The sequence below is a fragment of the Danio rerio genome, chromosome 5 (genome assembly GCF_052040795.2).
Source record: "Danio rerio strain M-AB ecotype USA chromosome 5, GRCz13ab, whole genome shotgun sequence".
Taxonomy (NCBI): domain Eukaryota; kingdom Metazoa; phylum Chordata; class Actinopteri; order Cypriniformes; family Danionidae; genus Danio; species Danio rerio.
The window spans coordinates 74,446,198-74,465,278 of NC_141025.1; the positions used below are offsets into that span (position 1 = coordinate 74,446,198).

Sequence of the window (19,081 nt, forward strand, 5' to 3'; positions counted from 1 at the left end):
TTCATCGAAAATTGAATACACTGAAAAAATTATACATTTGATGTACAAATTTTTCAAAGGGAACCTATTATGAAAATCATTAGTTGTTTGGACAGAACTGTGTGTGTGTTTAGTGCATACCTGCCAATATTTGTCTCTGAAATCCCAGGAGACCGGGGGGTGGGGGGTGTTCGGGGTGGAGGTCTCTGAATAACACTGTTGAGAACCAGTATAGGAAGGTAACTGTACTGTGGTGTTAGTAACTGTGTTATGCACCGGGTTTTTGGTGGTCGCTGTGACTGGATACTATACCAAAGTTGGCGACCCGGGGGTGTTACAGGAAAACCAAAAAAAAAAAAAGGGGGTGGGGGGGGTTGTTGCAGGTGAAATGATGGGATTTTTCCTGGAGAAATAACAAAACGGGACATTTGCAGGAGATTGGTCTGAAATACGGGAGACTCCTGGGAAAAACAGGAGTGTTGGCAGCTATGGAGGAGTATGTCCACATCAACATTGGAGTGATAGAAATACAATAAGTCTCTTTATTTAAATTTCCTGACTTTAAAATAGGATACAAATCCCTCCCATTTTGAGGTCGACCACAACTTGACGTAGGAGTGCGGTTTCTCTGCCCACCGAATTGATTGACAGCCGCGTATTAACATGTCTTTGTATTAACGCGTATAATTATATCAACAAGACAGGACGTGCGCAAAGCAACCGGGATTAAAAGATCTGTTCTGCGCTCTGTTATCATCAATCATCATCAAAAGTGATTGAGAATTAATTTTACAAGTTTAAAACGTTTCTAAAACAGTGCATGTGTGTAATGAATTACAGCGAATCTACTTCAGCTTTACTTTATCACCACTGCCAAATGTCAATACAAGTATAAAAGAAGACACTTCAATCCCGGTTTCAAATCAGGTTTATTTTGTACATTAACATTGCGGAAATCCATACAGCAGTGGAAATAATGTGTATGCTATCACATTTGCTGTGCAAAAATGTTTGTGTGTCCGTGTGTGAGCGTGAACCTTGTGACGACATTGTGTGTGACTCATCAATGCAGAAAGGCTTGAATTAGCTCCACAACAAATACATCAAATAATCATTGGGAAAGTTCTTACTGTAGTGTTTCTCACAAATGTTACGTGAGATCTGCTTCCTTTATGTCTGTCTGTTTATCTGTCGCAGTCGAGGCAGAGACGGAGGCACACTCTGACAGGCACGTGGGAACAATGGGCGGGAAGAACTAGCAATAAAGGCACAAGTCACAAAAACAACTACTGCGTGTTCAAAGCAGGAAATCCCAACATTCTGAAAGGTATATTAAATAATCTGCTGAGTTTTTTAAGCTGAAACTTTACAGACACATTCTGGAGACTCAAAAGAATTATTCAATTCTTTAAAAAGGGGTAAAACAGGTGCCAATTAATATGGGCTGTATTTTAAAAAAATCTATTTAGTAAAGTTCAACTACATTTGTTTGTTTAAAGTCAGCCCATAAGAATTGTTTGCAACCACTTACCTTAAAAAATCTAGTAAATGCTATGAATAACTGGCTGCAACAGAGGCTCATTCTAAAAATGTAGCCTTATATACATTTCTGGAAAGAGCCGAATTATGTAGCCAGAATTACGTATAGCTGCATTTTGTCTTTGAAACGAATGCTACTGGGCGGTGTGATGCCGTTGCTTTTCTCACTAGCTGACCGCTTACCTCCATATAGAAGGCTTTTCTGCTGTTACTCGTTTATTCAGTGGCTCTCCGCATCTTTTAGCGGATTTAGAGTGGAATTGACTGCGACGACAGGGTGGGTGGGTGGTTGCTGGTCAATTAGTCCTTTTTAAAACACTATCAGTTGGGTTTAGAAAAGGGGGAGGGTGGGGAGGATCGATTGATCAGACAGTCAGTCAATCAGTCAGTCGACAGCAGGCACAAATGGCACTCGCAAGAGAAATATGAGATCTCAAAAAGCATACCCAGCAGCCTCTGGTGGATTTATTCAAGAACAGCAGGCGCGAATGGCACTCGCAAGAGAAATTCGAAATCTAAAAAGCGTACACCGCAGCCTCTGGTGAATTCGCGAAAACCAAAACTGCAAAAAAATCTTAGCTTCTGGGACGTATTTGGTGCTCTCCAGAAATGTATAGGGGTACATAATCAAAATGGTTTGCATACAAACATGATTTTTTAAAATTTTTATTATTAAAATTTGGTTTTGCTTTTGAAAAACAATAAAAGGTTTAATTTGGAAATGCAAAATATATCCACAACTTTAAAATCACTCATATTTAAATAAAAACTTAGTCAACGTTCAGGAGAAAACAACTGATCATTAATGGATTTCACAGTGTTTTTGTCTATAGTTCTTCATTGCAAACTATCCGCTTGTTAAGTGGTGACGTGTTGGTGACGTATGTAATATTGTTTCCGAGTCCAAGCCGCCACTCATTTGAGTGGAGAAATTATTCGTTTATGATCACTTTTTATTCATATCACACATTAAAGTTAATTTTACATAAAGTCATAGTGTACACTACAATCTCTGGGCTTGCTGCATAACAAATACCAAAATGTTAACAATTTTTTTAAAAAATGTATCACTTTCTGGCCATTGGATATTAGGCATGGACATATATATTGTGCTTGTGAGTTTCGAAAGTATTAAATCGCTTTGTAAATGTTTATAATAACCATTTCATGAGTCTCCCCATACAGTTGAATAGAGCGCTTGGACATGGAATGCCGCTTCGCGTGACGTCACACTTAACAAGCGGATTACTTTTAAACGGGACATATTATGCAAAAATCACTTTTATAAGGTGTGTTGTGGTCACAATGTGTGAATTTAGCCAGCCGTCTAATGGTAAAAATACATTAATTCTATTTGTTTATAATCACACTTGATAAAAACTGTCAGCGGAAACACTTTGATTGACCTTCTCCCTTTGAAAGTGTCATCAGAGGTGAAAAAGCCCCACCCATTAGTCACCATCTCTCCCTCATTAGCATCAACAGCCCTGAGTGAGAAGCAGCCATCAGCCATTGGGGTTTTCCTAGCATACCTGCCGAATATAAATTTGAAAGGAGGGCTGGGATCACAATCTCATTTAAATTTAAAGCGACAGCCACCAAAATGACTCAATTTAGATCAAAGCATAAAATGGACACTTTCAAAAAGTTATAAAACATTATGTGTGGGTTATTTTGACACACACACACACACACACACACACACACACACACACACACACACACTAGACACATCAGAGACTTATTAAACATCTTGTAAAAACGGGCATAATAGGTGCTCTTTAATACTGTAAATTCCAGGAATAGTTCGCTGCACACTGAAATGACTTTTTAAAACAAGATGCGCTCAACATTAACATTTCTTCTACTTTTATTAACTTGCAATTAATTATAGACATTAATAATACAAACATCAACATCTAGGCTACACACAAAGATGCATTCATACAAGCTGGTGTCCCTTTTCATCCTATTAATGTCAAATACACAAACATGTCAAATTAAAATGACATTCAATTACAACATCCTGCATCCAATTAAGTGGATGTCATCTATTATATTGCATTAAAACAACTAAGAGAAATATTATACAGTGAAAAAAGTACAGACGTCTATTAAATGTTAAATATATGGTGAAATATATGGGTTAAATGATAAAAAATATATGGATATTTCTTTCTATTACCTACGTTTTTATCACTTATTTTCATTTTTTATTATAAAGAGCATGAGAAGCAGTCATATAATGGCATCATCGCCTTTAAGCATTCAGAATTATTCTCTATATTTTCATATTTCTTCAATGGTTATCATAGACAAAGCTTTAGATGTAAGCGTATTAGCATAATTCTACATGAGCACATGCACTAGTAAGATTAATATCGAATAAATTTTCCTAATAAGCAGCTTTCTCTAGCATTTCTTCATTATATACACCAAAGTCAAGAAGTATTGCTTTAACTAGAATAAGAAAGAAGCGTCCTCCTGTGGGCCCAGAGAATATCTCAACATTAAACATGATTGTGTCAGAGGAGCCTCGAGCTTCCTATAGGCGAATACATCAACAACACAGAGAAAATCAAGATGGGATATTAGATATTCAGCGCTGAACCAACTTTAAAGTCATTGTGAAACATTTACAACCCATTTCACTTCTCTAAAGAGAAACGTTTCCAACTCAAACAAGATATCCAGCGGGAGGAAAGGCAGAGACTTTTTGGTTTTGTCCATTAGAAATTCATTTGAAGGTTAAAAGAATGCAAGCAGAGATTAAAGTGAAGGCGGTTAATCCTTATTTACTTGAACTAGGCTAAAAATCTCATGTGAATCCCATTGCTAATGCTTGTTTATTCACTTTGACTGCCATACTCTTAATAAAGATAAATTCACACTGAATTACTGCATTCACTAACAAGATATACATATACAGTTATAGTCAGAATTATTCGCCCCCCTTTGATTTTGTTTTTATTTTTTTAAATATTTCCCAAATGATGTTTAACAGAGAAAGGAAATTTTCACATTATGTCTGATAATATTTTTTCTTCTAGAGAAAGTCTGATTTGTTTTATTTCAGCTAGAATAAAAGCAGTTTTTAATTTTTTTAACACAATTTTAAGGTCAATATTATTAGCCCCTTTAAGCTATATTTTTTTTCGATAGTCTACAGAACAAACCATCATTACACAATAACTTGCCTAATTAGCAGGGCCAGATGGAATCTGCGGACGTTTTTTGCTATTTCTGCGGAGAATTTTGGTAAAAATCTGCGGATTTCTGCAGAATTATTTTGGGAGTATCCAGCGGAGCAGGCACGTGCACACATAGGGCTCAACCTGTGCAGTGCACATGCCCTTTTTAGTCTTGGATAGAAAGTGCCCTTCCAAAATTATCAAAAGTGCCCCCGCGACGCGGCACACCCTCGGTCCCCCCCCCACTTTAGACGGTCTCTGCACGGGCCTGCAGCGGAGTATCATAACTAAAACCTTAATATATGAAATAAAAATAAATTCAGATTTACACATTTACTCATGTAAATAAACAGAATTAATGATGGGCTAAAAATCGGCAGTAATCTAACTAACTAACATGAATTGTTCTTTGTTCATTCATGAAAGTGTTGCCAAATTGTTATTTAAAATATCTTTACATATCTAACAAATTTTAATACAGAGTTTGCATTTGGGAGTGAATTAACCTGTTAGAACCAAAATAAAATTAGAATTTACTTTAAAAAAAAAAACAACTGCAGTATAAACTCTAAAAAAAAGCTGGGTTGTTATGTTATAACCCAGCATTGGGTCAAATATGGAAAAACCTAACCGTTGGGTTTAAAAACTGTAATTAAAATTTAGTTGAACAATTTAACCCAGGTAGCACGATGGCTTAGCGGTTAGCACTGTCGCCTCACAGCAAGAAAGTTGCTGGTTCTGTTCTCGGCTGGGCGATTCTCCCCTTGTTGGCTTGGATTTCCTTTGGGTGCTCCGGTTTCCCCCACAGTCCAAACACATGCGCTTTTGGTGAATTGGGTAAGCTAAATTGTCCTTGGTGTATATGTGTGAATGAGAGTGTATGGGTGTTTCCCGGTTGCAGCTAGAAGGGCATCCGCTGCGTAAAACATATGCTGGATAAGTTGGCGGTTCATTCCGCTGTGGCCACATCTGATTAATAAAAGGACTAAGCCGAAAAGGAAATGAATGAATGAACCCAGCATTGGATCAAATTTGGACAAACACAACCATTGGGTGTAAATTGTGTGTTTAAAGTGTCATTTAAATCTAATTAAAAAATTCTACTTAGTGTTAGGTTTGTCCATATTGACAAACGTCGCCGTATTTTCCACCATAAATGCTAAAATAGCTCTCTACATTTGTAAAAATCCATTTAATCACAAGTGAGTGCTCTCCCCATCGTGAATAAAGTGGTTGAGCATTTTCTGAGCAGACTCTAGACCAACCAACCCGTTAATATCCTCTACTACAGCATGGCTGTTCGCATCTCTCCAATTGCCGACAATCTCATCCTCATACAAAACCTGTCTGGTGCCAGCCTGTGAGTGGTGGAGATCCATCATGGATTTATTGCTCCTCAGCTGGACAATATGATCCTGCTCCTGCTGCTCCAGACGCCCAATCGAGTGGATCTCCTCCAGACTAGCGGAAAGCACACGAATGGGAGATCCCAGACTCCGCACTTCAGTGATCTCAAAGGCTGGACCATCTGGATTCTGCTTAAAGCGGGCCAGGCTGGCATCAGTGATGGGAACCGGTAAGGTTTCAGGGTGTACGGTGAACTTGAGATGTGGTATCTGTAGGCCATGAGGAGGAAGACATTTACTTTCCTCACCGCCAGATTCACTCTCTGTATCCACAATGATGCCCCTGGAATACTGATTCATCCCGTCCCATACGCCTTGCCTCTGCTGCCACTGGAAATACGAGGCATTCGCATGATTTCCTTGCGAATTTCTCAAGATCGCCTCTTCTCCCATTTCTGACCAATCGGATTCCTCCTCCTCTGGAAGAGTTCCCAGTGATTGGCCGTCATCGGCGCGCATGGAGACTTTGTCATAGTGATCAGTGTCCATGAACTGAGCTGGAGGTGGTGCGACTGGAAGTGGAGTTTTGTCATCGTCAGACTGTAGCGCTGATGTCACCTGTGACGCACGGACATGGAAACGTTATTGAATTGGGACGGTTATTCTGAGTAGACCCTTATTTGGTATATAATACATAAGTGTGAGCTAAGTATTGTTCGAAAGAACAGTAAAATAAGGAATATGATTTAAAAAATAATTAATTTCAAGACAATAGACCAGTGGTCACCAAACTAGTTCCTGTAGGGTTGGTGTCCTGCAGTTTTTCACTCCAACCCTAATCAAACACACCTGAACAAGCTAATCAAGGTCTTACTAGGTATACAGTACTTGAAACACCCAGGCAAGTGTGTTGATGCAAGTTGGAGCTAAACCCTGCAAGGACACCGGTCCTCCAGGACTGAGATTGGTGACCCCAGCAATAGACATTTTTTACAAGACTGTTATGACGTGTTTAACGGTCAACAGCCTCTTAAATTCTTGAAAGTTTTTGAGATGTGAGATTTTATGTATTCATATTCATATGTATTTATTGCAGCATCTTTGCATCAAATTACAAAAAAACAAATTACCACTAATGCAACCCAGGCTCATTCTGAAAACGCACCCCTATATACATTTATGGAGAGTGCCAAATACGCTCCAGAAGGTTCAGTTTTTGCAGTTTTTGTTTTCGCCAATCCACCAGAGGTCGCTGTGTGCACTTTTTCAGATCTCAAATTTCTTTCGTGAGTGCCATTCGCTCCTGCTGTTCTCACGTAAATCCACTAGAGGCCGCTGTCAACTGACTGATCGACTGACCCACACTCCTCTTTCCCTAAACCCAACCAATAGTGTTTTCAAAAGCACCGGTTGACCTAATCACCCCCTTCCCTAAACCCAACCGACAGTGTTTTCAAAATCAATCCAGAAAAAGAAAAGCCCTCGCCTGTTTTTATCACGTTTTCAGATTTTACCACATTCTCACCCTGCTATTTACTTGTTTATTTTATTTTTTGGCTTCTGTTGCTGCTTTATCTGCTTTCTGGAACTGCTCTTCGCCAGACTCGAACGCTGTCATCATGGTCAACTCCGCTCTGCATCTCAAGTCTGCTAACGTACATGGCGAGCTAACTGGACAAACTGGTAACAGAGGGAAAACTGTCTATACGGAGGTAAGCGATTAGTTGGTAAGCGCGAAAAGGCATCATACTGCCCCATAGTGTTTGTTTTAAAGATGAAATGCAGCCATACATACTTCTGGCTACATATTTTCTGCTCTCCAGAAATGTATATAGGGATACGTTTCTAGAATGTGCCACACATTCTCTATTGGAGACAGTCTAATTCTCACGCCATCTATTTCTCCCAAAAAATACCTGAAATACTGATTCATCTGACCACAGTACACGTTTCTACGGTGTAATAGTCCATTTTAGATGCCGCCAAGTCTAGAGAAGTCAACAGCGCTCATGGACACTGTTAACATAGGGCTTCCTTTTGGCACAGTACAGTTTTAACTGCCATTTGTGGATTTAAATACTGTGGTACTTGACAAAGGTTTGCCAAAATAGTCCTGAGCCCATCTGGTGATAAGTCAGAGCTATTAAACCCCCTTTGATTTTTTTTTTTATATTTCCCAAATGACATTTAACAGAGCAAGAACAATTTTCACAGTATGTCTGATAATATTTTTTCTTCTGGAGAAAGTCTTATTTGTTTTATTTCTGCTAGAATAAAAGCAGTTTTAATTTTTTTAAAAGCCATTTAAAGACAAAATTATTAGCCCCTTTAATCTATATTTTTTGATAGTCAGAAAAAAAACATGACATAATTACCCTAACCTGTCTAGTTAACCTAATACACCTAGTTAAGCCTTTTATTGTCACTTTAAGCTGTATAGAAGTGTCTTGAAAAATATGAAGTCAAATATTATTTACTACTATCATGCCAAAGATAAAATAAATCAGTTTTTAGAGATGAGTTATTAAAACTTATGTTTAGAAATGTGTTAATAAAAAAAAACTTCTCTCCGTTAAACAGAAATTGGGGAAAAATAAGCAGGGGGGCTAATAATTTAGACTTCAAGTCTAGATGAATGACGATTCTTGATGCAGTTCAGCATATGCATTGAAATTCCTCCAGATTCCTTGAGTCTTTTAATGATGTTATGCACTGTTGACGGTGAAATATCCTAATGTCTTCCTATCTTTCTTTGAAGAACATTGATTTGAAACATTTCACTACATATTTGTTGGCAAACTGGCGATCCTCTGCTCACTTTTGCTCCCAAAGGACAAGAACTTTCTTGGATGTTGCTTTTGTACCAAATCATAATTACAGTCACCTGTTGACATCAACTGTTTCAAATAACATCATTATTTAAACAATTTATCTGATTACAAGCCCTAAACTGCTCCTGTCCCAACCTCCCCTCCTTTATGTTAATGTGTTGCAAGAACCAAAATTGTGATGTGTGTTTGGTTTGAAAACAAAACTATACAAATCACTAGGAACACATTAAATAAGGTTTGTTGTATTGTCTGCAATGAAATACAAGTCAAAGTAAATTTAGAAATACCATCTTTCTTTTTATTTGTATTTTCCATAATGTCCCAACATTTTCTGATTCGGGGTTGTATTTCATATTTACACAATTTATATTTTACTCGAGCTATAACATAATTGAATGGTAATAAATAAGTACTATTAAGGAATGTCTACATATCTAAGGACATGACATTGCTGCGGTATATGTAGCATGTTAATACAAATATAATTTATAACTCACATCAATAGTCTCTAGACCCTGGATGGTGGTCTTTGCTGTAGACAGCTGATCTGTGAGCTCTGAGATTCGCTGATTCAGCCGTTCACGCTCTCCATCCATACTCTGTGCCTTCATTAAAAACAGACAGATTAAAAATAAAGTCGCATTTGAAATAGTTTGGGTGTTTGTAAATCAAGAGATAGAAGCGTTAAACTGGGCATTACCACGCAATGCAGTTTTTTCTCCAGCAGGTGGTTGGTTTGCTGTGTGCAGGAGTAGTTATCATGAAGTCTGATGAAAAAGAAAAACAGAAAACAATAATCCTAAAACAGCATTTGATGTGCATGCATTGTGTGATCCAATAATACAACACAGCAGTTCACCGCTGTGTCTCACCTTGTGAAACGATCCATTAGGCTAGTGAGCTCAATGCGAGTTCTCTGTAGCTCAGACTCAAGGAGCTGGTGGCCAGTTTTGAACTCAGCTCCCATACATTCCATGCGCACAGTGGTCTGCAGTAAGCTGTGGTGGAGAACCTCATTCTGTTCCTGTAACATCCTAGACAGATCCAATAGACTAACAGTTAAACAAGAACTTCTCGTTGAGGCTTCTACATTAGGTATGTTTCCATCCATCTAATTGTATGCAAATTTTGGAATATCATATAAAAAAAGGCTTAATGGAAAGTCAAGATGTGCATATATTTTGAAAATGTGCGTAAAAAAACAACAACTCAGGCTTATTCTGAAAATGTACCTCTATATACATTATTTAGAGTGCCAAATACGTCCCAGGAGCTACATTTTGTTTTGAAGTTTTTATTTTGCGAATCCACCGAAGGTCGCTGTGTACGCTTTTTGAGATCTTAAATTTCTCTCGTGAGTGCCATTCGCGCCTGCTCTTCTCACATAAACCCACCAGAGACCGCTGTCGACTGATTGACTGACTGACTGACTGACTAATCGACTGACCCTTCCTCCTCCTTTCCTAATACTAACTAACAGTGTTTTTAAAAGCACCGATTGACTCGCGTTGTACCCAACGTACATGACGAGCTAACTAGACAAACTGGTAACAGCGGAAAGGCCATCCATACAGAGAACAGGAACGGCGTCGTACCGCCCTGTAATGTTCATTTAAAAAAAGAAATGCAGCCATACTTACTTCTGGCTACATACATTTCAAACTCCAGAGACGTATATACCTGTAGAGCTACATTTTCAGAATGAGCCTATGTTGAAAAAAACATATGCGTATGATACACTGTAAAGTTTATTGATAAACAAATTTTTAAAGGATCACATGCTTATGATTGCTTGCAGCCGGTCCCTCATTATTCAATTTATGATTCACCAATCAGACGATTCCTAATCCACTATGAATACCCTATTTACACGTTCTGCCCGTGTTTACGTGGGTTTCCCCTGGGTTCCCCGGTTTCCTCCCACCTTCCAAAAACATGCAACTTAAGTTAATTGACTGATCCAAATCGGCACCATAGACATGCTCCTAGTAAATAGTTATCACTTAAGAGCAATCCCTATTTGTTCATTAGCTACTACAGCAGGGGAGTTCTCGAGATCTACCTGAGCTCAAACTCCCCTCTCAAACTGTTTTGCTTTACATCATCCTAATGAAGCTAAAATAAATCTTTACAGATCCAAAAGAAAAGCAAGGTGACACTTTTGCCAAGAGCATGCAAACTAAAGAATGTGAAAGTAAACAAGAGACTTACATTAACTTCTCCAATTCTGGGTGGGTTCCCTGTGCAGAGATGAAAGCAGATCTGATTTAATAAATAATATGAATTGTATATGCATCTTTTAAAATTCAAAGCAGTAGTGTAAATAGACCCAATCCCATTTCTGTTTCTCACAATTACATAAAGCGGTCAGAGGCGCTGCTAGCGGGGGAAAAATTAGGAAGATTCTTAGGGCCCATGTCGTTTTGGGGCCCCCAGAGATACTATTAGGGGCCCACCAAAACCTATTTCATTCACGACACCATCCCCCCTCTTCACTTTTGTCCACAACCCCCCTTTACTTTCAAACCAAACTCCCACCCCCACCCACCACACTGGGCTTTACTTTGATCCGCGAAACACATCACCCCATCTTCCATTGAAAATACTTTCTTGGGCCCGTACCAGCCAGTGGTGCCCCTGGAAGGGGTAGAGGTGTCTTGATACTCTGTTCGTTGGAGGCATGAGGGTAACAGAAGAGCCAGATAGCCTTTCAAACAATGATTTTCTGGGACCCCACGACAAATAAAGGGGTATGAGAAATTTCCCTGAACACACCAGCTAAAACAGAAACATGCCTATGTGGGCTAGGAGACCCAAATTTAGCATTTTTACTACAACCAAGCACTAATACAACATTTTTACTACAACCTTTGTTTTATTACATTCATAACGACGTTCATTTACAGGTTTTTAAAATAATTGTTTAAAGCAAAAACTAAATTAAGCTAATGATAGCCCCACACTATTTTTTTTTTACATTCTTATACCCAATGACTTGACAGATTAGGCTACCCTGTCAGAAAAGGCAGACTTTAAACTGTGCTTGTGCCTTTTGTATTGACTATTGCAGACAACATCTTGTGTGACGTATTAGCATTTAATTACATACAGAATGACATGTGCAGGTGTAGTAGTGGTGTCCCATTTCTTTGGGGAATATTTTCAGCCCTACCCCTTCTGACCCAGATTTGCCATAAATCTTGCACAGCAGGCATGCATCCGGCACTAGCATATAGCATGTGGGCCAAACATGGCCCTGATTTGGCAGAAGTGGCACCGTCTTTAAGGCGGCACACAATATATGGCCCAGATGTTAATAATTGATATGTGGGCCATGTAAGTTTTGCCTATCTTGACCTACATTTAAAATACATTTTTAGTATTTTCAAATAAAGAAAATAAAATCTACCAATCAGGTTGCTTTTAGAAAAAGCACGCTCACAGCATGCCTAAAGTGCAATGATTGACACACCATCATATCTGGCCCAGTTCAGGCTCAGTGATGGTTTAGTAACTTGGCTGAGACTTGGCCTAGATATGGTCCATGTTTAGCCCTTGTCTGGAAGCCAGACTTGGTCTAGTCATGTATCGTATTTCACTGCGGCATGTGGGCAAAGCAAAAGCTGATTTTGTGGGCCAGAACTGGGTCAAAGATATTTTATTATGTGGCTGCTTTCAGCCCTACCTCGTACTTTCCTGTTTCAAGAGCCAAGGAGAAGGCGTAGGTTTAAGAGGAAAAAAGTACTGGGATTGGGCCAAAGTTTCATTGTACTGAAAGCCACATACCTTTGGAAATGAGGATGGCTCTTGGTAGCTCACTGTGGACTGGTCATCCTGGATAGTGGAGCTGGCGGAAGAATCTGACTTGGTAGAATGTGGAGAAGTAGATCGCTGGCCAACTGGAGAGTGGCGAAGATGGCTTTGGTGATCATCATCGTGGTAATGATGATGGTGTTGGGTCTCTGGTTGGGAATGGTGATGAGATTCTGAATGCTTGTGGTGCTCTGGATGGTTAGACTCTATGTTGGAAATTTGATGGGAATTGGAATGGGAAAGATTATGAGAGTCCTGAGATTTGTGGTGATGGTAAAGATCTGATTCATCAGAGGGGTTATCATGACTTGCCCAGTGGAAAATCTGAGGGTGAGATTCCGAAGGGTTGTGATCACTGTGGTGTTGGTGAAACTCCAAATGGGAAAGGTGTCCTTTAGAGAGTGATGTGTTGTGATTGTGGGAATTGTGATGGTGGGATTCTAATTGGGAATGATGAGTTTCCGAATACTTGAGATGTTGAGGATGGTTAGAATCTGAACTAGAGTGGTGATGAGAAAAGGAGTGATGGTGAGAATCTTGAGATTTGTGGTGATTTGTGCAATGATCAGTATCTACTTGAGATTTATCGTGACTTTCTGAGTGAAAATGGTGAGACTCTGGAGGATTATTATTATCACTGTGGTGGAATTCTAAATGGGAAACATGTCCTTTAGATTGTGATAGCCTGTGATCTTGGACGTCAAAATGTGTGTTGGGATGACTTTCGTAAAGATGGTGCGAATTAGAGTGAGCAGGGCTTTTTAGATAACCATCAGACAAGTGATGGTGGTGAAGATTATGGTGAGAGTCTCTTTGAGAGGAATGGTAATGGTTAACTGGTAAAGCGCTATGAGAATGTTGGTGAGTTTCAGTGGGGGGATCATTGTGAAAATGATGGAGCTCTGGTTCTGAAATTGAAGTGCGATGAGGGTTGGAGTGATTAGGATGAGCATGATGATGGTTTTGAGATTTGAGATGAGTGGACTCATAATCAGACTGATGGTGAGTTTCTGAATTGGTAGAGAGTTGAGATATACTTCCATGCTCTCTGTGGTGGTGTAGAGGAGGGGGTGGTGAATAAGAACGGTGAGATTTTGGATGGGAATGATGGTGGGTAGTTTCTGAATAGGTGGAACTATGGTGTGAAGCTGAGGTATTGTGACTTTCATGGTGGTGATGTGGAGGTGAAGGTGAGTGATGATGATGATAAGTTTGTAATTCTGAATTAGAGCTGTGTGTTGGGCTGTGCTGAGCTCCCTGATGGTATTGTGATGGAGAATGTAAATGATAATGGGAATCTGAATGAGGAGAATGAGAGTGAGGTGATGGGTCATGATGAGTTTCATGGTGGTGATGTGATGATGGTGAGTGATGTTGATGAGAGTCTGGGTGGGAATGATGGTGATGGGAGTCTGGGTGGGAATGATGGTGATGGGAGTCTGGATGGGAATGATGGTGATGGGAGTCTGGATGGGAACGATGGTGATGGGAGTCTGGGTGGGAATGATGGTGATGGGAGTCTGGGTGGGTTTGGTGGTGTTGAGAGTCTGAATGAGATTGATGGTGGTCTGAATCTGGATGGGTATGATGGTCATGAGAATCTGGATGGGTATGAGAGAGATGAGAGTCTGGATAGGAATGATGGTCATGAGAGTCTGGATAGGAATGATGGTCATGAGAGTCTGGATGGGTATGAGGATGATGAGAGTTTGGATGGGAATGATGGTGGTCTGAATCTGGATGGGAATGATGGTGATGGGTGTTTGAATGGGTATGATGGTGATGAGAGTCTGGGTGAGAATGATGGTGATGGGAGTCTGGATGAGAATGATGATGATGGGAGTCTGGATGGGAATGATGGTGGTCTGAATCTGGATGGGTATGATGGTGATGAGAGTCTGGATGGGTATGAGCGTGATGGGAGTCTGGATGAGAGTGGTGGAGTTGAGAGACTGGATGGGAATGATGGTGATCTGAATCTGGATGGGTATGATTGTGATGAGATTCTGGATGGGACTGATGATGAGAGTCTGGATGGGCATGATGGTGATGAGAGCCTGGATGGAAACGATGGTGATGGTTTTCTGATTCTGGAGAACAAGGACATGAAGGTGAGCTGTGACAATCTTCTTTGTGATGATGGTGAGATGGAGAGGATTTGTGGTTTGAATGTCGATGATTGAGATGTTGCTCTTTGGGGGACGTGTGGTGCTTCTTCTGACCTTTATGGCCACGTTCAGTCCCAGATGAAAGACCTTTTGAGGAAGAGCTAGCATTGCTTGTATCACTTTTTGTACTGCTGTGACGATGCGTGGAAGCAGACTGCTGCTGCTGCTGCTGCTGCTGCTGCTGCTGGCGAAGTAGGTCCCGTTCGGAATAACAGTGCTTGTTGGAGTGGGAGTTTTTTCTTGAATGTGAGTGCTTTTTGGAATGGGAGTGTTTACTGGAGTGAGAACGCTTACTGGAGTGAGAATGCCTACTGATGTGTGAATGCTTGCTTACATGAGAGTGGGCAGTCGATGTTCTGGAGCTGGCACTGCTTCCCGGGCGACTTCTGGTAATCTTTGACTTCTTTTCTCTTTTGTGTTCAGGCTTTGGAGACAATATTTTTGGAGATGTTGAAGTCTGCCCAGGGCTCGAAGGCCTCTGAACATCTGTTACCCCAAGAGATGTAAGTCTCGATGGGCTGAGCACCTGCCTAGTGATTTCATTCAAAAAGGCTGAAAATTTCATCTTCTCCTTCACAAAGGTCTTATGGGCTTCTTGTTTCCTTTTCTCTCGCTCTTTTTCATCCAAGTCTCCAACACCAGAATGGTCTAGTCGCCTTGACAGAACCTCCATAGATTTGGTCTTTCTAATGTTTGGATTTCCTTTGGCATGACTCTGTTTTTGCCCCTTATTCCCCTTTTCATTCTGTAGTTGAGAACGCTTCTTCAGAGTCCCTCCACTTTTCTCATTGACGGTCATGTTCTTTTCCATGCTTGTAGACTTCTTGAGATGGTCATCAGAATCAACATCCAGTAAAGGCGTTGTATCTACATCATCTTCATCATCCTCAAAGGCTTTCCTGCCTCTGCTGATATCCATACATGACTGTGAGTGTTGCGGACGCCGAATATCTCGCTTGGACCCAGAAGGCAAAGGGACATTTTCGACACTGGTTTCAGATGACCAAGAAGATCCTGAACCAGAGGAAGAGGAGGACGAAAAGCTAGAATTGGAAAAATATGATTTAGAAGAGGAAGACGAAGTGGAACTGGAGGAGGAAGAGGATTCAGAAGAAGAGGAATCAGAACTGGACGAGCTTGAAGTCTTTGACAAGGAACTAGAGGAAGACCCAGAAGAGTTTGAAGAAGTCACTGAAGCTTTGGAGTGAGATTTTTTTCTCGGTGTGTGTCGTTTGTCCTGACGTTGTGGATGCTGTTGATGGTGGTGATGATGATGATGGCTGTCAGCTTTGGAGTGACGATGGTTATAATGTTCCTGAATATGATGATGACCACTGATGACATCTGAAATGCTAAATAAAAAGTGAAGAAAAAATTACTTCAACTCCTTTTGCTGAATGATATCTCAAATGCACATGGCTTAAGTAACATATATATCATAATATAACTGAATCACCTCTTCTCCTCGTGGTCCTCCTGATGGTGTGTGTCGTGGTGATGATGGTGGTGGCGATGAGACGAGTGCCGCCGCTGATGGTGAGGATGATGATGGTGTTGACTGTGGTGATGTATCTGATGGTGAGCCATTGCCTGTGTTCTTGCTTCTTGTCAGAAACACAGTTTAATTCAGTTGTGTGCAGTTTTTGCTGATTTCCAAGCTACAAATCACCCTCTGAAAAAACATTTAATGGGAGAAATGAGTTATTACACATATACATGGTCAGTTGCAAATCCACAAATGTTGTGCCCGTGGAAAAGCAAGGCTAACTAATAACATTTAAAGAGATAGTTCACCCCAAAAATTTAAATTCAGTCAACATTTACTCCCTTTACTTGGTCTAAACTTTTATGATTTTCTTTCTTCTGATGAACACAAAAGAAGATATTTTGAAGTAAGATGGAAACCCAACCCAGACTCATTCTGATTGTATACTTCTATATACATTTATGGAGAGTGCAAAGTTTTTTGCAGTTTTTGTTTTTGCGAATCCACCAGAGGCCTCTGTGTACAAAGTTTTGAGATCTCAAACTTCTCTCGTGAGTGCTATTTGCGCCTGCTGTATCATGTAAACCCACAAGAGGCCGCTGTCTACTGCCTGACTGATCGAGTGACGCACCCTGATAGTGTTTTTAAAAGCACCAATTGACCCGTCTACCCACTTCCCTAGAACCAACCGACAGTTTTAAAAAGAAATCCAGAAAAAGAAAAGCCTCCCACGTTTTCAGATTTTACCACATTCTCACCCTGTTATTGCCGTGTTTGTTTTATTTATTTTTTGCCTTTTGCCTTACCTGAATTCTGGAACTGTTCTTTGCCGGACTTGAACACCGTAGTCACAGTCAACTCCACTTTTTGTCTTAAATTCTCTGATGTATGCAGTGAGCCACTGGGCAAACTGATAACAGCAGGAAATCCGTCCTCACGGCCATACGTTCCGCTGGCTACATAATTTGCGATGTCCAGAAATGTATATAGGGCTACGTTTTCAGAATGAGCCTATGTTGTGGACTTGTATTTTTTTCCTACTATGGAAGTCAATGGTTACACATTTTCAGCTTCTTCCAAAATATCTTCTTTTGTGTTCTGAAAAAGAGTAAAAATTTAGCCCATTTAAATTTTTTGGTGAACTATCCCTTTAAATATCAGAATTCATGATTGGCAATTTTATATATATATATATATATATATATATATATATATATATATATATATATATATAGTATCTAATATAAAGAATACTTGATATATAAAAAAATAAGCAATTAGGTATAAAAAGTCAGTAAATAAGTTGCCTTTAAAGCAACTGTTTGACTTTATTTTAGAAAAAGTGAGAAAACCTGTTGTAACCACTGTAAAACCCAAAAAGTTAAGGTAACTTATAACATTTGAGGAAACCGATTGCAACAAACCATTTAAGGTCAAAAACTAATCCTAATGAGCACTGTGAAGTTCCATTTGAGTAAATGAAGCAATCTGAGAAAAGTCAAACCTGATAAATGAAGTGAACTTAAACCAACAGAGCACTGTAATACCCATTAAGTAAAGGCAACTCAAAACATTTGAGTTAAAAATAATAATCTATATGAGTACTGTAAACTTACTCAATTTAAGTTGAAGTAATAAGGTAATAAAATATTTTATTATTTATCATTAAATAATTTTTATTATATTTCATTACCTTCAACACAGAGTTAAAAACTCTTTTCAAATGAGTAGAATAAACTTTCGGTAAATTTTGAGTTAGCTACATTCATTTTTTACACTTAATTTTATAATTATGCACATATTTACTTAATAACTGAAGGCAGATTTACTCACTTTTCTTAAGTAAAGTAAACTAACTGCTTTAAAAGCAACAGGTGTACCCATCTATTAATTAAAGTCAACTAATCACTTTAAAAGTAACGGGTTTACAATTTTTCTTTTAAATAAAGTCAACTTATCGCTTAAAAAAAGTAACGTTTACTCACTTTTTTTAATTAAAGTAAATTAACTGCTTTAAAAGCAACAGGCGTACCCATCTATTAATTAAAGTCAACTATTCACTTTAAAAGTAACGGGTTTACTCACTTTAGTTGTTTAAAGGTCAACTAATCGCTTTAAAAGTAAAAGGCTTACTCACTTTACTTAAGTAAAGTCAACTGATCGATTTAAAAGTAACAGGTTTACTCACTTTTTTACTTAAAATCATCTTATCGCTTTAAAAGCAACAGGTTTACTCACTTTTCTTAAGTAAAGTCGACTAATCACTTTAAAATCAACATGTTTACTCATGTTTTTGAGTAATGTCGCTTATTTAAGTCGAGTAATTGCTTTTTACAGTGTACATCAATCTTTATTGAATAATTAATAGTGAAGTAACATACTAATGCATGCAATACATTTCTCTAGCATGTTTAATTACCATAAAATAAAATTTGTTGCCAGTTAGCTTGGTAATATTGCGAAATCTTACCTTAAAAGGGTTAAAAATTTCTTTACTCCCAACTGTATTATAAAACAAACCAGACAAGAGCTGCAGGCTTGAAGGGTTCAGGAGTGATGATGATGATGAGAGCTCTGGTATTTTCAGCTTTTCTATGCGTGTCCGTCCGGCCCCTTTATTTGACACGGCTGATTTTCCAACAGCCATCAGCACAGTGTGAGCACCAGATGTCAATAATTCCTATGTCATTGTCTGAAGCGCCCGTGGCAAATATGTGCGGCAATGGCA

General features: G+C 39.2%; 1 protein-coding gene across 2 annotated transcripts; it reads right to left on the reverse strand.

The window, feature by feature from the left end:
* Positions 1-3,370: 3,370 nt before the first annotated feature.
* si:dkey-273o13.3 lies at positions 3,371-19,037 on the reverse strand. 2 transcript variants are annotated; one of them, XM_087254308.1, is made up of 9 exons: positions 18,824-18,961; positions 17,160-17,451; positions 16,324-16,539; positions 12,673-16,219; positions 11,098-11,126; positions 9,759-9,920; positions 9,587-9,653; positions 9,384-9,491; positions 3,371-6,673 (listed from the first exon to the last, which is right to left on the reverse strand). In XM_087254308.1, the coding sequence occupies exons 3-9, from the start codon at positions 16,452-16,454 to the stop codon at positions 5,906-5,908; spliced, it is 4,812 nt and encodes a 1,603-aa protein (XP_087110434.1). In that variant the 5' UTR covers positions 16,455-16,539; positions 17,160-17,451; positions 18,824-18,961; the 3' UTR covers positions 3,371-5,905. The 2 variants fall into 2 exon arrangements, with proteins under 2 accessions (XP_087110434.1, XP_087110433.1); XM_087254307.1 differs by lacking the exon at positions 17,160-17,451 and having other exon boundaries at positions 18,824-19,037.
* Positions 19,038-19,081: the final 44 nt, after the last annotated feature.